The sequence below is a fragment of the Thamnophis elegans genome, chromosome 9, assembly GCF_009769535.1.
Source record: "Thamnophis elegans isolate rThaEle1 chromosome 9, rThaEle1.pri, whole genome shotgun sequence".
NCBI classification, from domain to species: Eukaryota; Metazoa; Chordata; class Lepidosauria; order Squamata; family Colubridae; genus Thamnophis; species Thamnophis elegans.
The window spans coordinates 8,718,650-8,738,785 of record NC_045549.1 but is presented as its reverse complement, the minus strand read 5'-3'; the positions used below and the strand labels follow the sequence as shown (position 1 = coordinate 8,738,785).

General features: G+C 42.9%; 1 protein-coding gene across 1 annotated transcript in view; it reads right to left on the bottom strand.

The window, feature by feature from the left end:
- Positions 1–20,136, bottom strand: part of FRAS1 (Fraser extracellular matrix complex subunit 1) — a 224,195-nt gene that overhangs the window by 52,216 nt on the left and 151,843 nt on the right. Inside the window, exons 44-49 of the mRNA XM_032224319.1 lie at positions 11,970–12,120; positions 9,115–9,274; positions 6,227–6,389; positions 5,246–5,492; positions 1,130–1,474; positions 211–371 (exon numbers count right to left, since the gene is read on the bottom strand). Of these exons, the coding sequence (XP_032080210.1) occupies positions 211–371; positions 1,130–1,474; positions 5,246–5,492; positions 6,227–6,389; positions 9,115–9,274; positions 11,970–12,120 (1,227 nt within the window). The remainder of the gene's footprint in view (positions 1–210; positions 372–1,129; positions 1,475–5,245; positions 5,493–6,226; positions 6,390–9,114; positions 9,275–11,969; positions 12,121–20,136) is intronic.

The following is a 20,136-nucleotide window of genomic DNA, read 5'->3' as shown; positions in this document are numbered from 1 at the left end:
ACCTACCTACCTACCTACCTACCTACCTATCTATCTATCTCTAAAAAAAAGAAATACGTTCGTTTGACAGGCCTAAATTAGTCCAAGTTTTTGCCATGTGCTTTAGGCTTGTGCAAAATTTTCAACAGGCCATTCTGGAGAATTTTTCTGTGATGTGCTCTGAAGACTAATCCTTTCATTACGATTAGAAAAAAACGAAAACAGCCATACCTCTTCAGTTCTCCCTGGATGAAATTCAACCTTCTTGGAGCTGGGAATGTAATCAAATCCGGGAGTAGCAGATGGCGGATCTGACGTCCTAGTGGCGCACCAGACCGAGGTAGGAATGGAGAGATCAGACCCGTGTCTGGTAATGGGGATTTCGATAATCCCTAGCAGGGGAGGGAAGGGAGGTTTTGAAAGCAATTAATTTCAAATGGAAACAGAGAAGATTACGGCTGCACATACCCCACTTCCAAAAGACACTGCAATCCTCACGTCTATGTGCTTTAAGGAAGACTATTCTGAAGTGAACATCGTTATGGAACGGAACCAAACTGGATAAACACTTTGCATCACCCCGCAAACTTCAACCAAACCTGGGACTCAGACAACGTACAACGTTAGCTATGACCCCTACAACAGCCAATAGAATACATGTTCTTGCAAAGGAACAGGAATAGCAATAGCAATAGCAGTTAGACTGATATACCGCTTCATAGGGCTTTCAGCCCTCTCTAAGCGGTTTACAGAGTGAGCATATCGCCCCCAACAACAATCCGGGTCCTCATTTTACCCACCTCGGAAGGATGGAAGGCTGGGTCAACCCTGAGCCAGTGAGATTTGAACAGCCGAACTGCAGAACTGCAGTCAGCTGAAGTAGCCTGCAGTGCTGCATTTAACCACTGCGCCACCTCAGCAAAGCCCAAGAGAAGATTATAAATACCCCTCACTCTCAACTCCATGTTGTCAGCTACCCAGAACCACCCGTGCTTGGTGGTTCTGCTTCACCATTAAACTCTCTTTCCAATCAATCTCCATGTTTCCAGGGTCTTCCGCCTGCCTTGGAACTGGACCAGGTGGATATTTCTCCCAACAGGGATAATAATACAACATGCCACAAGAGATAAATAATTCGCACAATGAATACCTGCTTCCTCGCTAACGCTAAAAGCCGCGCTTCCGAGCGACACAGTAGAAGCATCGTTGGGGCCGCCGATCATAACTTTAGCGGAAGCGATGCTCCCAAGGCGGGCGTTCTTGGAGACATCAGTCAGAGCAATTTCAAACTCTTCCTCTTCTTCGTACTCGCTGTCGTCCACCAGCTTCACGTCACAAGCTGTCTTGGTGACACCAGGCCCCAAGACGATCCGGTTCTCATTGGACATTCCCCGGGACTTAAAGTCTGAGCCGGACTCCAGGGAATACATGTTGCTTCCTTGGGCACTTTGAGAGATGGTGTAGCAAATGGCAGAGACAATGCTGCTAGCATCTCCTACAATATATTGCAGGGGGGAAAGATTATTTTCCGGAATTCAAAATGACCATCCGAATTTACAACCTAAATGCTGGAGATGTGATTGTGCTGATGCTACGTATTATTATATATGGTGGACTTGTAAAAAAGGTTAAAGCATTTTGGATAAAAATATGGTGCATTATGCAAAATATTCTTAAAAAGAGGATAAAGTTTACTCCTCAGTTATTCTTGCTAGGTATAATTACAGACTGTACAGCTATAGAGACTAATTTGATTCTGAACTTAACAATAGCAGCAAGACTGTTGGTGGCGCAGTACTGGAAAAAGGAAGATTTGCCTACCATTCAAGAATGGACATTAAAAGTAACAAACTTAGCAGAGATGGCTAAAATATCAGCATATCTTAAGGACCATTCAGAGGAGAAATACAAGCTGGAATGGAGAAGATGGATTGACTACATTCAAAATAAATATGGGACTAAGAAACTCCAGATAGCTTATGAATGAATGAGCAAGGAATGTTACAACTTATCTAAAGTTAGCTTTACAAAAGGGGAGTTAAAGTATAAGCGAGGGATGATGCTAAAGTTAAGTTAGTTTATTTTAGTATATGGTTGTTAAATGTTTATACCCTGTGTTTGCTCTTGGAGATTGGGGGGGGGGGGAAGGGGGGAGCGGATGTGGGGTTGGGGGGTGGAGGGAAGGTATATATTTGTAAAACTCTTTAAAACTTTCAATAAAAAAAAATGACCATCATCAACAGACATACATTTTGCAGGCATTCTTTTCCTAAAATGTCATGTTTTTTTAATCTTGAAAGGGATAGTTATTTTATCCCGATTTTGGGTATGTTTATATGATATACTGTCAGACATTAATATGATTGAGCGAGTCCAGAGGTATTTCACGAGAAGAGTCCTCCACTCCTCTGCTCGCAATAGAATCCCTTATGCCACCAGGCTAGAAATTTTGGGCTTGGACAACCTGAAACTACGCCACCTGCAGTCAAACCTAAGTGTAGTACACAAAATTGTCTGCTATAATGTCCTGTCAATGACTACCGTATTTTTCAGAGTATAAGACGAATCTTCCCCCCCCCCCCCGCCAAAAGAGGCTGAAAATCTAGGTGTGTCTTATACACTGAATACAGCATTTTTGGCCTCCCAAAACCCCACCCCCTTCACCAAAATGGCCATGCAGAGCCTGTAGGAGGATTCTAGAGTGCTCCTGGGGGCTGGGGAGGGCAGAAATGAGCGAAAAATGGGTGGTCTTTTGCTCAATTTTGCCCCCCCCCAAGAGCACTTTATAAGCCTCCTAAAGGCTATACATGCCCTTTTTTGACAAAAAAATGGGCCTGTTTTCATGAAAATTGAACAGTTTTTTGCTCATTTGGGGGGGGGACCCCTCCAGGAGCACTCTACAAGCCTCCTAAAGGGTATCATGACCTTAAAAAAAAAACGGGCCCATTTTTGTGAAAAATGAGCTGTTTTGGGGAGATCTGCAGAGTGCAAAAACTTTTTTTCTCTCCATTTGCCTCTTCAAAATCTTGGTGCATCTTATACTCCCAAAAATACGATACTTCAGCTTCAACCGCAATAATATACTGTTCAAGCTGAAGTAGTTGTTGATAGGTAGGATGCTGTAGCGAATAATTTTGTGTACTATGCTTAGTAGACAAAATGGGCAGGCTCCATTGTGATCATTTACTCAAGGAAATGCCTGTTTCTGGTCTAGCATTTGTATTGTTAGCTTTTCCTAAATCGTTTTGTCCTTTTAGTAGATTCCTTACAAGTATTGGGTAACCCTGAACATCCCGCTGAGAAATTTGATGGCCCACTTAAATTCTAATTTTATATTCGTTTGTATTTTGTTTACTTCTGAACTGAATCACTATTGACGCTAACGAAGTTCTGTGTATGTTCTTGATGTACATACATGACACGACACGCTGCTGCGTGAGCCCTATTGTGCCTTTGAGTCACGTTGCATGAACGCACCCAGTACTCCAAGGATACTCAGTGTTAAAAAACACAACAGGTGTTAAGAAACACAATAGGGCTCAGGAAATATTGCCTTTTCGCTGAGATAAGCTCCAATAAGCTCTTAAGAAAACCGAAGGGCCTGGTTTGAAAAGCAGTGAACCAAGGAGCAATAATCTGGACTCAAACAATAGTTGTCAACCTTTTCATATTTATCCGAGTCCTACCTACATTCTTCAACCCAAACCAATTTCTTCTTGTTTTTTTACAGGGTATAGCAATTTTTCTTTCCTCTTACAAGAGAGAGGATGCAGCAGAGAAGGCTCTAGCACCAATTTGGAAAAGTATGAAGAGATCGCTGACATTGAGATGCTACAGACAATCGAACCGGGAGATGCTTCACACTACAAAGCTTAACCTACTGGCTGTCTGGGGGTTGGGTGGGGTTCGGTGGGGGCATCCCATTCCCAGATAAGGAGGGCTGGGTCATAGCCAGCTCACATAGGCCCGGAGGCTAAAACATAGGAAGAACAGTTGCAGGAACTGGGTATGGCTATTCTAGAGAAAAGGAGGACCAGGGGAGACAGGAGAGCAGGCTTCCAGTATCTGATGGGCCTGCCCCAAAGAAGAAGACACTCAAACCTAATTGCCTCCCTAATTGGATCCCTTTGACCAGAAAAGAACAGAACAAAGCTTTGAAATTTATGCAAAGGTATGGATTTTTCTGTTGTGGCCCGCCTGCGGAGCTAGCAGCAGAGTTGGACAGTTAGGAGGTTGGGGAGGAAAGTGGGCCGGTCCTGGGGGCTGAGGAAAGATCAGATGAGGGCTCTGCGTCAGAGGCAGAGAGGGAGATAGACAACAGTGAGGCAGAAGAACAGCTGGAGCCTGTTCCCAGTGTGTGCATACTCAGAGCTGCTGGAAGACAAAAACAGCTAAGAAAGCAGGGTTGACTTGGGAGTAAAGTCACACCTTGGAGGTGATTGGCCCCTCCCATAGGAAACAGAAGAGGAGCAAACGAGTGGGCTTTTGCAGGAAACAATTCGTTCCTTCAGTTGTTTCAAGAGTGGAAAGTTCTGTTTGCGATTATATGAGACTCTGTGCCAAGTTTGGCCCTGCCCTGGGTTTGGAAACTAGTTATCTGGCAGCACTCCAAACGAGATAAGGTGCGTGTGGATAAACATTCCACTGAAAGACTGTTTACTAAGCCTTGCGGACTGTAAATGAAAGGGATTCACCGTCGTGTAAATAAAAGAGGTTTTGCAGGGACCAAGACTTTGCTTCTTGCTTTCTAAGGGAGTCAGAACATTCTCCTGCTGAGTATTGAGTTCCTTTTTAAAGGGAGAATTCCATGCAAAGAAGGAGGAAAAAAAGATGGGAATATTTAAAAAGAACCATAGCTGTTCACACACCTCTGCTACAAGTATATTTTCTCACGTGAAGAGGAGAGAAATTGTTAATATTCCTTAAAAAGTCACAGTTGTCCGACACAAGGACGCAAGCTCACCCAGTGAATAGATCAAAGTTAGTTCTTTGTTGCTGCATGCCTATTTACAAGAATCTCACCAGGCTGCCTGCATTCTCTTGGGAACAGTCAGTAAGGCTTCATGGACTCTGAGGGAAGTAATCCCACACACATGTCCGTGTGCGTCCCACGCATGCACCCCGCCTCCTGCAAGCGTGGCAGAGACCCAAAAACCAGCTGGTCAGCGGGAGGCGCACGCGCATGCGCAGTAGAGCTGGGCTGGGGCAACGGCTGACATGCCCACAGAAAGGGCTCTGGGTGCCACATGGTTCTATGCCAACCAACCTTTCCTTTCAATGGGGACCGAGAGGATGCCGGCACTCTCGATGGTGTGGTAGACCTTCTTGTCAAACTGCAGGGTGGGCTCATCTTCTACGTCATTAATGAAGACTTGGGTCACAGTGATGTTGCCCAGCAAGGCATAGGCTGGCATACTGAGCTCCACGATGAAGCTCTCTATGCCCTCAAAGATGCCATCGTCATGGATAACTATGGTGCAGGTTTTGAGGTCTTCCCATTCATCAAACTGCACCTACATGGGAGGAAACGTAACAGCAGGTGGAAACAGGTTTTCCGAAAAGTCAACGAATACTCCGCCTTTATTAGGACTGACAAATTTGATCTGGACTCAGCATTATTCATGAATCTCCATAGACAGCATCTATGGAGATTCTCAGTCATCCAAGGTCAAGGTTGTCCCAAAGGCAATTTTTCAAGAGGCAACTGGACTTTCTTGGTTTTCTTTTGAAGACATTTCGCTTCTCATCCAAGAAGCTTCTTCAGCTCTGACTGGATGGTGGGGAATGGAAGGATTTCAACAGTTTGAAGAAGGCTCCACACCAAATTGCACCACTCAGATGACACAGATAAATCCCCAGGTAAACAACTCGCTAAAAGGATGCAAATGTCCTCCTGCTTGAGCAGGGGGCTGGACTAGAAGACCTCCAAGGTCCCTTTCAGATTCTATTCTGTTCTATTCTATTCTACTCTACTCTATTTTCCAATTCAAACTTAAGACCTGAAGACTTCAACTCCCAGAATTCCATGGCTGGCTGAAGAGTCTTAAAGTTGCCAAGTTTGGAGACCCCTGCCCTAAACAGTCAGAATCTTCACCATGATCTTCAGTGATGGTTGTTGCCTCCACATCACATCCTGACCATGCTAGAAGGCAGCCTGGCCCATTCTTCCTTAAACCTAGAAAGTCTTTCAAGCCTTTTTTCGTTCTAGAACTTCTAATGGGCTACATCGGGAGTTCCCTGCACTCACCTGGCTAGCGTATTCAAGGTAATCCTGTTCTCCTCGTTGAGAACCTGAACCAGAGGTGGCCGTTCCTTGTTCTGTACGGCACAGGACAATAGCATATTGTTTGAGGTTTCCTGTCCTCCTCACTGCCACACTGATAGAACCGGCCGTTTCGCTGATGTTGTAGCTGGAAGGGAAGACGGACAGAATGGGTTTTCCTTCAGATCAGAGGTCACCAACTGCTGGTCCATGGACCACTGGTGGTCCGCAAGAAAAGGTTAGTGGCCCGCAGAAAAATCTTTGCATTTTTTGATATTGCACTAAATCCGTGACCTGCCAAAAGTGCGCCCGACAACAGAGTGCCGACAAAACCGCGTCGATAAAACCACGACATCGATAGAATGCCCACAAAGGTGCGCCGACAGAAGCGCCATTACGGTTAAGGTAAGGGTTAGGGTAAGGGTAAGGGTTAGGGTTAGGTTCAGGGTTAGGTTTAGGGTTAGGTTCAGGGTTAGGTTCAGGGTTAGGGTTAGGTTCAGGGTTAGGTTCAGGGTTAGGTTTAGGGTTACCCTTAGGGTTAGGTTTAGAGCGCGCTTCTGTCGGCGCGCTGTTGACAGCGCGCTTCTGTCCTAATTCTTCAGAGCGATTTCAAACTCACACTTTTGTCCCCGCGGTTTTGTCGGCACGCTTTTGTCGAGTGCGCATTTGTCGAGCGTGCATTTGTCGGTGAACCCAGTAAATCAGGGATCCTCAAACTATGGCTGCTGGGTCGCATACAGCCCGCCAAAGCAATTATTCCCGCTCGCTGGCGGGATGGGGTCCTTCAGGCACTTAGCTTGGCAGCCTGTTTAGTCGCTCCAGCCCTTCCCTCCCTCCCTGGGAGTCCAGGCGCTTCAGTGAGCGGTGCACAAAACTTTGGCCAGGCTCCTCAAAAGACAGAGTTTGCTGGGGGCGGGGGCGATCGAGCACCAGGCTGGCTACAAGACAAACATTCATTCTTGGCTGTATTTGAGATTCCTAGCTGCACTGGACAGCAAAGGGTTGACCCCCTGGCCCTTCTCTCTACTAATAGGCGGCCAAGAAGGATCCCATCCCGTCATTAATTCATATTACTGTATTTCCCTGAAAATAAGACAGGATCTTATTTTCCTTTGACCCCTGAAATTAGCACTTGGCCTTATTTTCGGGGAGGTCTTATTATTTTTGAGGTGCAGGAGGCGGCGAGGATGGTCACCTCATGGCTGCTGCTGTGTTGCAATATTTGGGGGGGAGAACTTATTTTCAGGGGAGGGCTTATTTTAGCGCATGTGCTCAAAAGCCCCATTGGGCTTATTATCCGGGGAGGTCTTATTTTCGGGGAAACAGCTCCAAGGAATTTAAAATTATGCATTTAGTGGTCCCTGAGGTCCGAAAGATTGGTGACCCCCGCTTCACATCAGAGAGTGGAAGCAACCCAAGGTTTGTGAATCGCGACGAATGCATTGAAATGATTCCTCCTCAGTTCGTTATTTATGTTAGACTTATATTAGGAGGATTCTACTACGTGTTCTTTTAGTCTATTGTTCCCAGTAGCAAATTAAGAAATTAACATGCAATTTGTAACAACTTAATTAACTTAAATGTGCTTGCTTTCTCTTTCTTTTATTGGAAATGTGAAGTCTGTCTTCATTGGGGGCAATTCGATCTAATCAAATTCGTTTAATTCAACTCCAGAAAGAAAGAAAGAAAGAAAGAAAGAAAGAAAGAAAGAAAGAAAGAAAGAAAGAAAGAAAGAAAGAAAGAAAGAAAGAAAGAAAGAAACTAAGAAGAGCAACAAATTCAACTTGGCAAAAACCCAGATAAACCAAGTGGGTTAAATAAAGCCGCTTGGAGCAGATTATCAACAAATCACACATAAATATACCAGCTGAAGCAAAAACGAATGAGAAATGCTTTGTTCAACGTAATGAACCTCACTTCTCCATCCATGGTCCACTTGCGTTTCTCTTGTCCTACTTAAGATGTTCGGGGTTTCCTTGTCACTTCCTTTTCTAATTTAATGAAAAGAAGGACTAGGGGTGACATGATAGCAGTCTTCCAATATCTCAGGGGTTTCCACAAAGAAGAAGGAGTCAAGCTATTCTCCAAAGCACCTGAGGGCAGGACAAGGAGCAATAAAATGGAAAGTAATCAAGGAGAGAAGCAACTTAGAACTAAAGAGAAATTTCCTGAAAGTTAGAACAATTAATCAATGGAACAACGCCTCCAGAAGTTGTGAATGCTCCAACACTGGAGGCTTTTAAGAAGTGATTGGACATTTTTCTGAAATGGCACAGGGTTTTCTGCCTGAGCAAGAGGGGTTAGACTAGAAGACCTCCAAGGTCCTTTCCAACTATGTTAATTTAGAATAATAGAGTTAAAAGTAACCTTGGAGGTCTTCTAGTCCAACTTCCTGCTCAGGCAGGAAACCCTACAACATTTCAGACAAACGGTTGTCCGAATTCTTCTTAAAAACTTCCAATGTTGGAGCATTCACAACTTCTGGAGGCAAATTGTTCCCCGGGTTAATTGTTCTAACTGTTAGGAAATTTATTCTTGTTCTAAGGTTGCTTCTCTCCTTGATTAGTTTCCACCCGTTGCTTCATCTCCTACCCTCATGTTATTTCCAGCATCTTTGCCAGCAACATCATGAAACAAACTGTATCACGTAATATTCCAGAAGTTTTTATTTCACTTTCCCCGCCATGTGTTTATTTAAAATATATATTTTTTCTGAAATGAGGTACATTCAAACCCCCATCCGTAAGAAAGAGGGAACTTGCTAGAGGATGACTATAAATATGCTATGGCATCATAACAGTAGGAATTCCGTCAAATGGCAGAATAGTGACATTTCTGCATTGTTATTAAGAAAAAGCTGGTAAGTGGGGTACCTCATATGTTGAAAGCTGATAACAGACCACTGAATATGGAAGATATTATCAGCGACAATGCTGGGTTTGCTGTCCTTCACCAGAAATTGAAAACTATCTTCTGTCCTTTGAATATTCTCTTCATGGAGCACATACTGGATCAACCCCAAATTCACATCCTCTGTTAGATAAAGACTTCAACAAATTAATCCAGGAATTAAAGATCTTTTTTTTTTTTTTTACATTCCTTGGCAAACCACAATAATAGGCTCTTTGCTAATCTAATTTCTGGACGTGGAAGAATCCCCGTTGCGCAAAAACAATTTCAACGTATCTCAGCCTATCAATACAACATTTTATACAATGATCCATGCTGGGGAATACTATTCACTTTATCTAGAGCAGGTGTGGGATTCAGCCAGTTAGGACCAGTTTGGGCAAACGGGATGCTAATTTTGTATGCGGTTTGCTGAACCGGTTGTTGCAAGGACCGGCTGACCACGCCCTCCCCTCGCAGGAGTTCTCCTGAATAGGTGCGAACCGGCTGAATCCCAGCACTGGATGTATAGTTAATCTCATGGGATTGAATTGGTTAGCATTAAGTCATAGGTAGGTTAGGTTCTGTCTCTGCATGCCTGGGAAAATCCAAAACTCCTAATGTGTAAACCGGGTTATAGCTTAGCCTGGTACGCGATCCCCTCCAGCTGTGGCTTTATGGTTAAATAAACCATGGCTCACTGGTGGGGTGGGAATAAAATCAGTGATAGCAACCAACTTGAACCCAAAAACACAAAGAGGGCTCTTCGGATGTCTTCCCTGGTTGTTTATGTCCTGGGAGACGTTCCGCTTCTCATCCAAGAAGCTTCTTCAGTTCTGAATCTCCTTGGAAGAAGCTTCTTGGGTGAGAAGCGAAGCACTTTCAAAGTAAAAACCAGTTGCCTTTTGGAAAAGCACCTTGGGGACAACCCTGAGCTGGATGGGTGAGAATCTCCATAGATATTTTCCCTGATTGTCAGATTCAGAGAAAATGGTGGGATTCAAATTTGTTCACTACCGGCTCTGTGGGGGGGGTGGTGTGTGTGTGGCTTGGTGGGCGTGGCCAGGGAAGGATACTGTAAAATCTCCATTCCCTACCCACTCCAACGGAAGGATACTGCAAAATCCCCATTTCTTCCCAATCAGCTGGGACTCGGGAGGCAGAGAACAGATGGGGGCGTAGCTTGGTGGGTGTAGCAGGGGAAGGATACTGTAAAATCCCCATTTCTTCCCAATCAGCTGGGACTCGGGAGGCAGAGAATAGATGGGGGCATGGCTAGGTGGGTGTGGCAGGGGAAGGATACTGTAAAATCCCCATTTCTTCCCAATCAGCTGGGACTCGGGACGCAGAGAATAGATGGGGGCATGGCTTGGTGGGTGTAGCAGGGGAAGGATACTGTAAAATCCCCATTTCTTCCCAATCAGCTGGGACTCGGGAGGCAGAGAACAGATGGGGGCATGGCTTGGTGGGTGTAGCAGGGGAAGGATACTGTAAAATCTCCATTTCTTCTCAATCAGCTGGGACTCGGGACGCAGAGAATAGATGGGGGCATGGCTTGGTGGGTGTAGCAGGGGAAGGATACTGTAAAATCCCCATTTCTTCCCAATCAGCTGGGACTCGGGAGGCAGAGAACAGATGGGGGCATGGCTTGGTGGGTGTAGCAGGGGAAGGATACTGTAAAATCCCCATTTCTTCCCAATCAGCTGGGACTCGGGAGGCAGAGAATAGACGGGGGCGTGGCTTGGTGGATGTGGCAGGGGAAGGATACCGTAAAGTCTTCATTCTCTCCCCATTCCAGGGGAAGGTTACTGCAAAATCCCCATTTCTTCCCAATCAGCTGGGACTCGGGAGGCAGAGAATAGATGGGGGCGTGGCTTGGTGGGCATGGCGTGGCTTGGTGGGCGTGGCAGGAGAAGGATACTGTAAATCTCCATTCCCTCCCAATCAGTAGGGACTTGGGAGGCAGAGAATAGATGGAGATCGGGCCAGTTATAGGCAGTATTTACCGGTTCTCTGAACTACTCCACATTTCCGCTACCGGTTCTCCAGAACTGGTCAGAACCTGCTGAATACCACCTCTGATTCAGAGTTCTGCTTTGCTATTTTTCCCCAGGTGGGTTTGTTGCCAACAAAACCTGGGCGTCACATGTTCAATCTTCTCTGGATTTAACTAGCATCAAGTCTTAGCCAGGTTCATCCAGCATCTCCTTTCATTCCTCCAGGAGAAAAGGGCTACATTCAGAGGTGCACTGCTGCCGGTTCAGACCGGTTCAGGCAAACTGGTTGTTCTGACCACTGGCTGGGCCCGACCACCCGCCCCGGCACTATCCCATCCAATATATAGCAATAGTAATAGCACTTAGACTTATATACCGCTTTGTAGTGCTTTTACAGTCCTCTCTTAAGCGGTTTACAGAGTCAGCCTCTTGCCCCCAACAATCTGGCTCCTCCTTTTATCCACCTCGGAAGGTTGGAAGGCTGAGTCAACCTTGAGCCTGGTGAGAATCGAACTGCCGAACTGCAGCTAGCAGTCAGCTAAAGTAGCCTGCAGTACTGCACTCTAACCATTTACGCCACATTGGCTCTTATCTATCTCACTCTCCGGCTCGTTCACCCCGCCCATGCAGCCCAGCTGATTTCCACACCTCGCCCGCTCTACTCACCGTCTGAGAAGGTGTGCGGGAAGCCACACGCAGGAAATGGCCGTGTGTTTCAAGCCGCGCACGACCACATTTTCTGCACTAGGGGAACCGGTTGTGAAAGTATGTGAAGCCCCACCTCTGACTACACTCGGTAAGAAGGCACGACGCCCAAGAGCAAAAGCCAACCGGGCTTATACCTTGCGTAAAGGTAGTCACCGTCGTTCCTGGCTGCAATTTCTTCTCCACGTAACCATATTTGGGCCCCGTTGTTATTTCATAGATCAGGAGGCCGTCTTCCGTATCAGGGTCCATAGTCAGCAGCTCCTTCTTGGTGATGAGGTTTTTTGGCTAGATGGAAGACCAGAAACCGGTGAAGGGGAGTTTGTAAACCCTGAGATTTAAAAACGAAATCCTACTACCACATTTCTTCCCCAAATGGTACCTCATACGTGTTTTGGTTTACAAGTACCACAGTCCCTAGCCCCGTGATGGCGAACATATGGCACACCTGCCACAGGTGGCATGCAGAGCCCTCTCTGCAGGCACGTGAGCCGTCGCCCCAGCTCAGCTCCACCACACGTGTGTGCACCTCCCGACGGCCAGCTGATTTTCAGGTCTCTGACGCACATGAGGGGGAGGGGGGAGTGTATGGGAGACATGTATCTTGCCTTTTTATGTACACTGAAAGCATATGCACCAAAGATAAATTCCTTGTATGTCCAAAAACATTTGGCCAATAAAGAATTCTAGTCTATTCTATTTTATTCTATGCTATACTATGCTATGCTCTGCTCTTCTATTCTTTGCTCTGCTATTCTATTCTATTCTATTGTCTGGTCTGGTCTGCTATTCTATTCTCTGCTCTGCTATTCTATTCTCTGCTCTGCTATTCTATTCTCTGCTCTGCTATTCTATTCTATGCTATTCTATTCCCTGCTCTGCTATTCTATTCCCTGCTCTGCTATTCTATTCTCTGCTATTCTATTCTCTGCTCTGCTATTCAATTCTCTGCTATTCTATTCTATTCTCTGCTCGGGTATTCTATTCCCTGCTCTGCTATTCTATTCTATTCTATTCTCTGCTCTGCTATTCTATTCTCTGCTATTCTATTCTATTCTTTAGTATTCTATTCTATTCCTATTCTCTGCTCTGGTATTCTATTCCCTGCTCTGCTATTCTATTCTATTCTCTGCTCTGCTATTCTATTCCTTGCTCTGCTATTCTATTCCCTGCTCTGCTATTCTATTCTCTGCTCTGCTATTCTCTGGTATTCTATTCTCTGCTACTCTATTCTATTCTATTCTATTCTCTGCTCTGCTATTCTATTCCCTGCTATTCTATTCTCTGCTATTCTATTCTATTCTATGCTCTGCTATTCTATTCTGCAGGCTACTTCTGCTGACTGCCGTCTGCCTGCAATTTGGCAGATCGAATCCCACCAGGCTCAAGGTCGACTCTGCCTTCCATCCTTCTGAGGTGGGTAAAATGAGGACCCAGATTGTAGGGGGCAAGAGGCTGGCTTTGTAAACCGTGCTTTAAAGCACTGTGAAGCGGTATATAAGTGCTATTGCTAAATACGGAAGCAGCAGCGGTGCCCAAGGCAGACTCCAGACTTCCCGAAATCAATCTGTGCAAAAGTCTTTAAAAGTCACTTGCATCCTCATTTGTCACTCGTCCCGCTGTTGAAATGTGTGGTGTGCTTGAGCACCCTAGTCAGCTGGCAATTAAAATCTGCTTCCATTTCCCAGCCTCTTTCACTGTGGTGACGGAAACACCACTTGATTAATCACAGCAATTAATCCATCAGAGCTTCCCACTTAAGGAATGCAAATGCCATTAGCCAGGAATAAGACATCACAGCCCACAGCCTAAGGAACGAGAGCATCGGGTGAGGCGTTATTAGGGACTTTAGCCTTACGGCTTAAGATGGATTGCTTAGTTTAGCCACAACTGCTGATGTAACAAACAGCCAAGGCTTATTCCATTCATCACAGCAGCTGGCAGCAGTGACAGGAGGGCGCACACTCACAAACATACAACACTTTTGCTTGGAGAACTTCACTTAATCTTTTTTTTTTTTAAAGAGGAGACCTTTTATTTTTCTTTAAAAAAAACACAAATATGTCATTTGTCAATCATTAAAACATTGAAGTACAATTTTTTTTTTGTTGTGTGTACCCCTCCCTCCCTCCACCCCCCCACCCCCCCTCCTCCTTCCCCCCCCCCCCCCGACTTCCCAGAACCCGTACCCGGTATGGATTTTTAACTAACACAGTCTAAAATCTATTGAGAAAAAGGAAATAAAGAAATTAATGACATTCTAGATTGACCTTAGCTTCTTCTTACTGAACTAACTTTTAACAGTTTAAATCATTTCTGATCTTAAGCATAGGCTAACTGGAATTTCTTAGTCCCGTATTTATTTTGTATATAGTCAATCCATTTTTTCCAGTCTCGTTTATATCTCTCATTTGAATGATCTTTGAGATATGCCGATATTTTAGCCATTTCAGCTAAGTTTGTTACTTTCAATGTCCATTCTCGGGTTGTAGGCAAGTCTTCCTTCTTCCAATATTGCGCCACCAACAGTCTTGCTGCAGTTATCAGGTGCAAAGTCAAATTGGTCTCTACCACTGTAAAGTCAGTACATATACCTAGTAAAAATAACTGAGGACTAAACTTTATCCTTCTTTTAAAAACATTTTGCATGACCCACCATATTTTTATCCAAAATGCCTTAACCTTTTGGCAAGTCCACCATATATGATAATATGTAGCATCGAGAGAACCACACCTCCAACATTTAGGCTGTACATTCGGATACATAGAAGCCAACTTTTTAGGATCTAAATGCCATCTATAGAACATCTTGTAAAAATTTTCTCTCAGATTTTGAGCTTGTGTAAATTTCACATTTCTTACCCAGATTCTTTCCCATGTATCCAACATTATTGGTTCCTCAATATTTTGAGCCCATTTTATCATACAATCTTTAACTAATTCTGTTTCTGAATCCATCTGTATTAATACATTATATATCCTCTTTATATGCATTAAGCTTTGATCTCTTATTTGTTTAAACAGATTATCCTCAACTTGAATAAAACCAATTTTTTGATCTATTTTCCACCTAGCCTGTAATTGCCCATACTGGAACCATGTTTGAACTACCTTCTCCTCTTTTAATACCTCTAAAGATTTTAATTGTAATACCCCCCCTTTCCGAGGTAAGAAGCTGTCTGTAAGTAATTCTGTCCTGTTTTTGTGCTGTATTCATATTTTCAATTGCGTGTCTAGGAATTGCCCACATGGGTATCTTGTCATTTAATTTATATTGGTATTTCTTCCAGACCCGCAATAAAGCATTTCTTAAAATATGACTTTTAAAGTTCTTATCCAATTTTTTGTTGAATAACAGGTAAGCATGCCAACCAAATAGCAGATCGTGTCCCTCAATGTTCAATATTCTATCATTGGTTAAGTGAGTCCAATCACTAATTACAGATAATGCCACTGCATCATAATATAGTTTTAAATTAGGTAGTTTCAATCCTCCTCTCTCACGTGCATCTTGCATTATTTTCATCTTTACCCTCGGCTTCTTTCCTGCCCACACAAATTTGTTAATACCCTTCTGCCATTCTAAAAGGTTCACATCTTTTTTTAGTATAGGTAACATTTGGAAGAGAAATAAAAATTTTGGTAGAATGTTCATTTTCACTGCCGCTATCCTACCCAGCAAAGATAGGTGCAATTTCTCCCATTTTTTCATCTCTGTCTGTATGCTATGCCAAAGTGGTTCATAATTATGCTTATATAATTTCCCATTTGAAGTTAAAATGTTAACTCCAAGATATTTGACTTTTTTAACTACCTCACATCCTAGCATCACTCCTAATTCTTCCTTTTGTTTAATATTCATATTTATAGCTAATATTTTGGTTTTTCCTAAGTTTATTTTAAAGCCCGACACTTGACCATATTGATTAATCATATTCATTAAAACCATACTGGATTCCTGCGGTTGTTCCAATATTATAACCAAATCATCCGCAAAAGCGCGGACTCTATATTCTTGCTGCCTAATCTTGATCCCTTTTAAACCATCCAAGCCCCGTATTTTATTCAACAATACTTCCAAAGTTATAATAAACAATAATGGGGACAAAGGACAGCCCTGTCTTGTACCTTTTCCAATTTGAAAAGAGTCTGTTAGACTTCCATTGACTATGATTTGTGCTGTTTGCTGTTGGTATATTGCTTTAATTGACTGTAAAAAATTATCTCCTATCTGCATTTTTTGCAATATCATCAACAGAAATTGCCAGTTAACTCGATCAAAGGCCTTCTCAGCATCCAAAAATATAAACGCAGCAGGGATCTGGTTGTTCTTTCCCAAATATTCTAATGCATTAATAATTAATCTAACATTACTTTTCATCTGTCTCCCTTGTATAAAACCTGTTTGGTCCGTATGTATCAATTGTTGAGTGACCAACATTAACCTATTTGCTAATATTTTAGTAAAAATTTTATAATCTACATTCAGTAATGAAATAGGTCTATAATTTTTGGGTTGAGTAGTATCCTGATCTTCTTTGGGTATCAAAGATATAAACGCTGTCTTCCAAGATGGAGGGACTTTACCTTCCGTTTGAATCATATTAAATAATTCTCTAAGAGGTTCTACCATTTCTAACTGTAAGTTTTTATAGTAAACCGCTGTCAAGCCATCTGTACCTGGTGCTTTCCCTGACTTTAATTGCTTAATTACCTGCAGGATTTCCCCCGAGGTTATTGGTTGATTCAATTTTTGCCTGTGTTCTTCTCTAACTGAAGGTATTTTCTCTTTGTCTAAATATTTATCTATGTCTAAACCATTAATTTTATCCCCTTTATACAGTTCTGTAAAAAATTCCCAGAAAGCCTTTTGAATCTCTTCCTGTTGAAACACCTCCTTCCCTCTGTAAATCAGTTTAGATATATTTCGAGTTTTCCTTTTTTTCCTAATCTGATAAGCTAACCATCTGCCAGGTTTGTTTGCATTACAAAAAGTATTGTGTTTTGCATATAATAGATTAGTAGCCACCTGGTCAGAGATCAACATGTCAAATTGAGATTTTAATATGTTAATAGCTTCCTTAACCTTTGTATCATCTGGGTTCATTGTTAACTCCAGCTCTTTTCTCTTAATTTCCTCTTCCAGTTCTGTTCGTTTTAACCCTTGCTTATTTCTATGTGTTTTATTTATATTCATCAAAACTCCTCTCATATACGCTTTGCTTGCGTCCCATACAAATTCCATAGATGTACCCTTATTCATATTCAAAACAAAATATTCAGATAGTAATTTTTTACAATCATTAATATACTTTTCATATCTAAATAAGTTTTCATTCAATCTCCAAGACCTTCTTGCCTGCACTACCCTTCCCAACTCCATCCAAACTGGGTTGTGGTCCGAAAGGACCCTAGCTGCAATCTTTGTTTTCTTGACCCTAGAAAGCAAATCATTAGTGGTTAGGATAAAATCAATCCTTGAAAGGGATTGATGCCTGTCCGAGAAGAAAGTGAAGTCATATTCCTCTGCATTTCTTTCTCGCCAAATGTCTCTCAATTCAAAATCATCCATAATGTCAAAGAAAGATTTGGGTAACTTTGCTCGCATCTTGGTATTTAGGCGGGAAATCTTCTTATCTCTCTTAGTATCTATCACTCCATTCCAGTCACCCAATAGTATACAGGAACTATAGTCCCACTGTACTAATTTAGCATGAAGATTTCTATAGAATCTATCTTGCTGTTGATTGGGAGCATAAATTCCCAAAAGTAATGTCTTTTTCCCTTCTAAGATTAAGTCTAAAGCAATATATCTTCCGAAGGGATCTGCTTCTATTAATTCAGCTTTCATATCTTTTCTTAAGTATACAACTATACCATTCTTCTTTTCCATAGCAGAAGCTGCAAAATGTTGACCAAGTTTTGAGTTGATCAAATATTTTTGATCAGTTGACTTGATATGAGTTTCTTGCAAACAAATTACATCGTTCTTAAACTGTTTGAGATAATGAAATATTTTCTTCCTCTTCTGTGGAGAGTTCAGTCCGTTGACATTCCATGTTAAAATCTTAGTTGTCATCTTTGGTTGGTTGAAGCATTTTTAGAGCTTCCTGCACAGCCTGTTTAACCTTAGGTCTAGCTCCTCCCATTGCTTCCAGATTTGTTGTTGTAGATCCTTGATCGATGGCCGATGATTGTTGATGCTGTTGCTTTTTAGCTTGTTTCTCCATACGTCTAGTAGTCATGCGGCTAGGTCTTGGTTCCATAGCACCTTGCACTTCTAGAGAAGAGAGATGCTCCATCTTGTCTGGTGGTTGTGTAGTTTGCTGTCTATCCTGTCCTTCTTGTGGTCTTTCTCTAGGTCCAGATGGTGCAGGGTGTCCGGCCTTCAATATATTATAATAAAAATCTTGGGCTTTCCATACAGAGTTGAGGCGGTATCTTTGCTTATCAAATGTAAATATGATGCCAAATGGTGCATCCCATCTATACTGTATCTGACGATTTCTGAGTTCTTCGACCAAAAAAGTGTAGTCCCTCCTGGCTCTTAACATTTGAGGTGGTATCTCTTTCAAAACAGCCAGGTCTTGACCGCCAATTTGAAGCTTAGTATTATAAGATGCTTGCAGTACCATATTTCTAAACTCTCTTGTAGTAAAATATATAATGATGTCTCGAGGAAGCTGCTTCTGCTTTGCCAGCCAGGAGTTAACGCGGTAAGCTTTGTCAATTCGCCAGTCTTGATTGGTCCCTGGTCTTCCCATCAGGCGGTCAAAGGCTTCCGATAGGATCTGTTTCAGGTTCTCCTGTTTCTCCTCACGCAGCCCCCTTACTCTTAATGCGAACTCCATTTGTCGGTACTGTATCATAATAATTTCTTTTTCAGCTTTTTCCACTTTTTGTTCCACCACCTCTGTTTTCAATGTCAAGTTAGCATTGGCATCATTAAGAACCTCTAGAGTATCTTCCACTCCAGAAATATGTTCTGTTAATACAGTTACAAGACTCAGCACGTCATCTCTAATTTTATCAATCTTAGCATCAAATTTCTCATACAGCTCCTGTTTAAGTCCATTTATTTCACTTTTAATTTCTTCTTTCATTTCTTTCATTTCCTCTTTTCTCTCCTGCTTTACCACCTCTCTATTATCTCTAAACTTATCTTCCATTTTAATTGTCTGTGCATTGAGAGCCTCGCTTAGATTACTCAGGAAAAATTCTTTCGTTAACACATCCCCAGCAGGGGGTGTAGGAAGCGGAGGCTGCAGCTTTGTGCCAGGCACTGAGGATGTGCCCCTGGAAGTAGAGGGTGACGACTTCAAGTTAATATTTGGTTTTGAAGCCATTTCAAAATTTATCTGCCTGCAGTTAATAAAACTCTATTGCCTGAGTTTGCAGCTTTAAGTAAAGAGGCTTTTATTTTGAAGTTTAAGGCTTGGCAAAACTTTCAGTGAGTAAACATTGTAACAAGACCATTCAACAGATTCATCACCATTTAACTTCCAAATAAGCAAGGTTAATGAAGGAGTAAAATTCTTCTATTGTGAAACCAAAACAAATGATAAGCAATCTCTTTTGTTTTGAATTTTTGTGAGAGTTAGCAAAAAGTGTTCGTTATTACCGGAGAGGCCAGCCTGCTCGGCGCCATTTTAGAAGCCTCTGAGTAAATAATTTTTCGGAGGAGAAAAAGAAAAGAAGCTAAAATGTTGATAAGCAATTATTGTCCACAGTAAACGGATCCAGCTCGTGATAAGAATAAATCAAACAAAGCTTAGAGCAGAGTGGGAGAGACCTACTTTGTCCTGCACAAGGCAGTTTGAAGTTCCCAGCACGGACAGCCGTTCTGCCTTGGGCTAGCCCCCCTTTCCTGCAAGCACAAAAGCTGCAAAAATCGAAGAGCATTTGCCAGCAAAACAGTTTCTTCTTTCCTTCTTGCCTGAAGGATAAGAAAACCTGATAAGACGTCAGATGGAAGATCCTCTAAACAGGTACGTAGCCAGGAATTCGGAGGCAGCTGATTTTTTGCTGCCCCCACCAGTAGGCTCCTCCCAGGAGTTGGAGAACTTCACTTAATCTTTTGTGGTTCCACCACAAATCCGCGAAGCCCTTATCCGCGGAGACATAAGGGCGAAAACTAATTCGCGCCGTTCTAAGCGCTAAGGAAAAACGCGACCCTACCGCGATGACATAATCGTGGAGGGCAAATTCGCGCATTCCCAAGCACTCAGTACCCTAAACCTAACCCTAAACCTAACCCTAAACCTAACCCTAAACCTAACCCTAAACTTAACGCTAAACCTAATG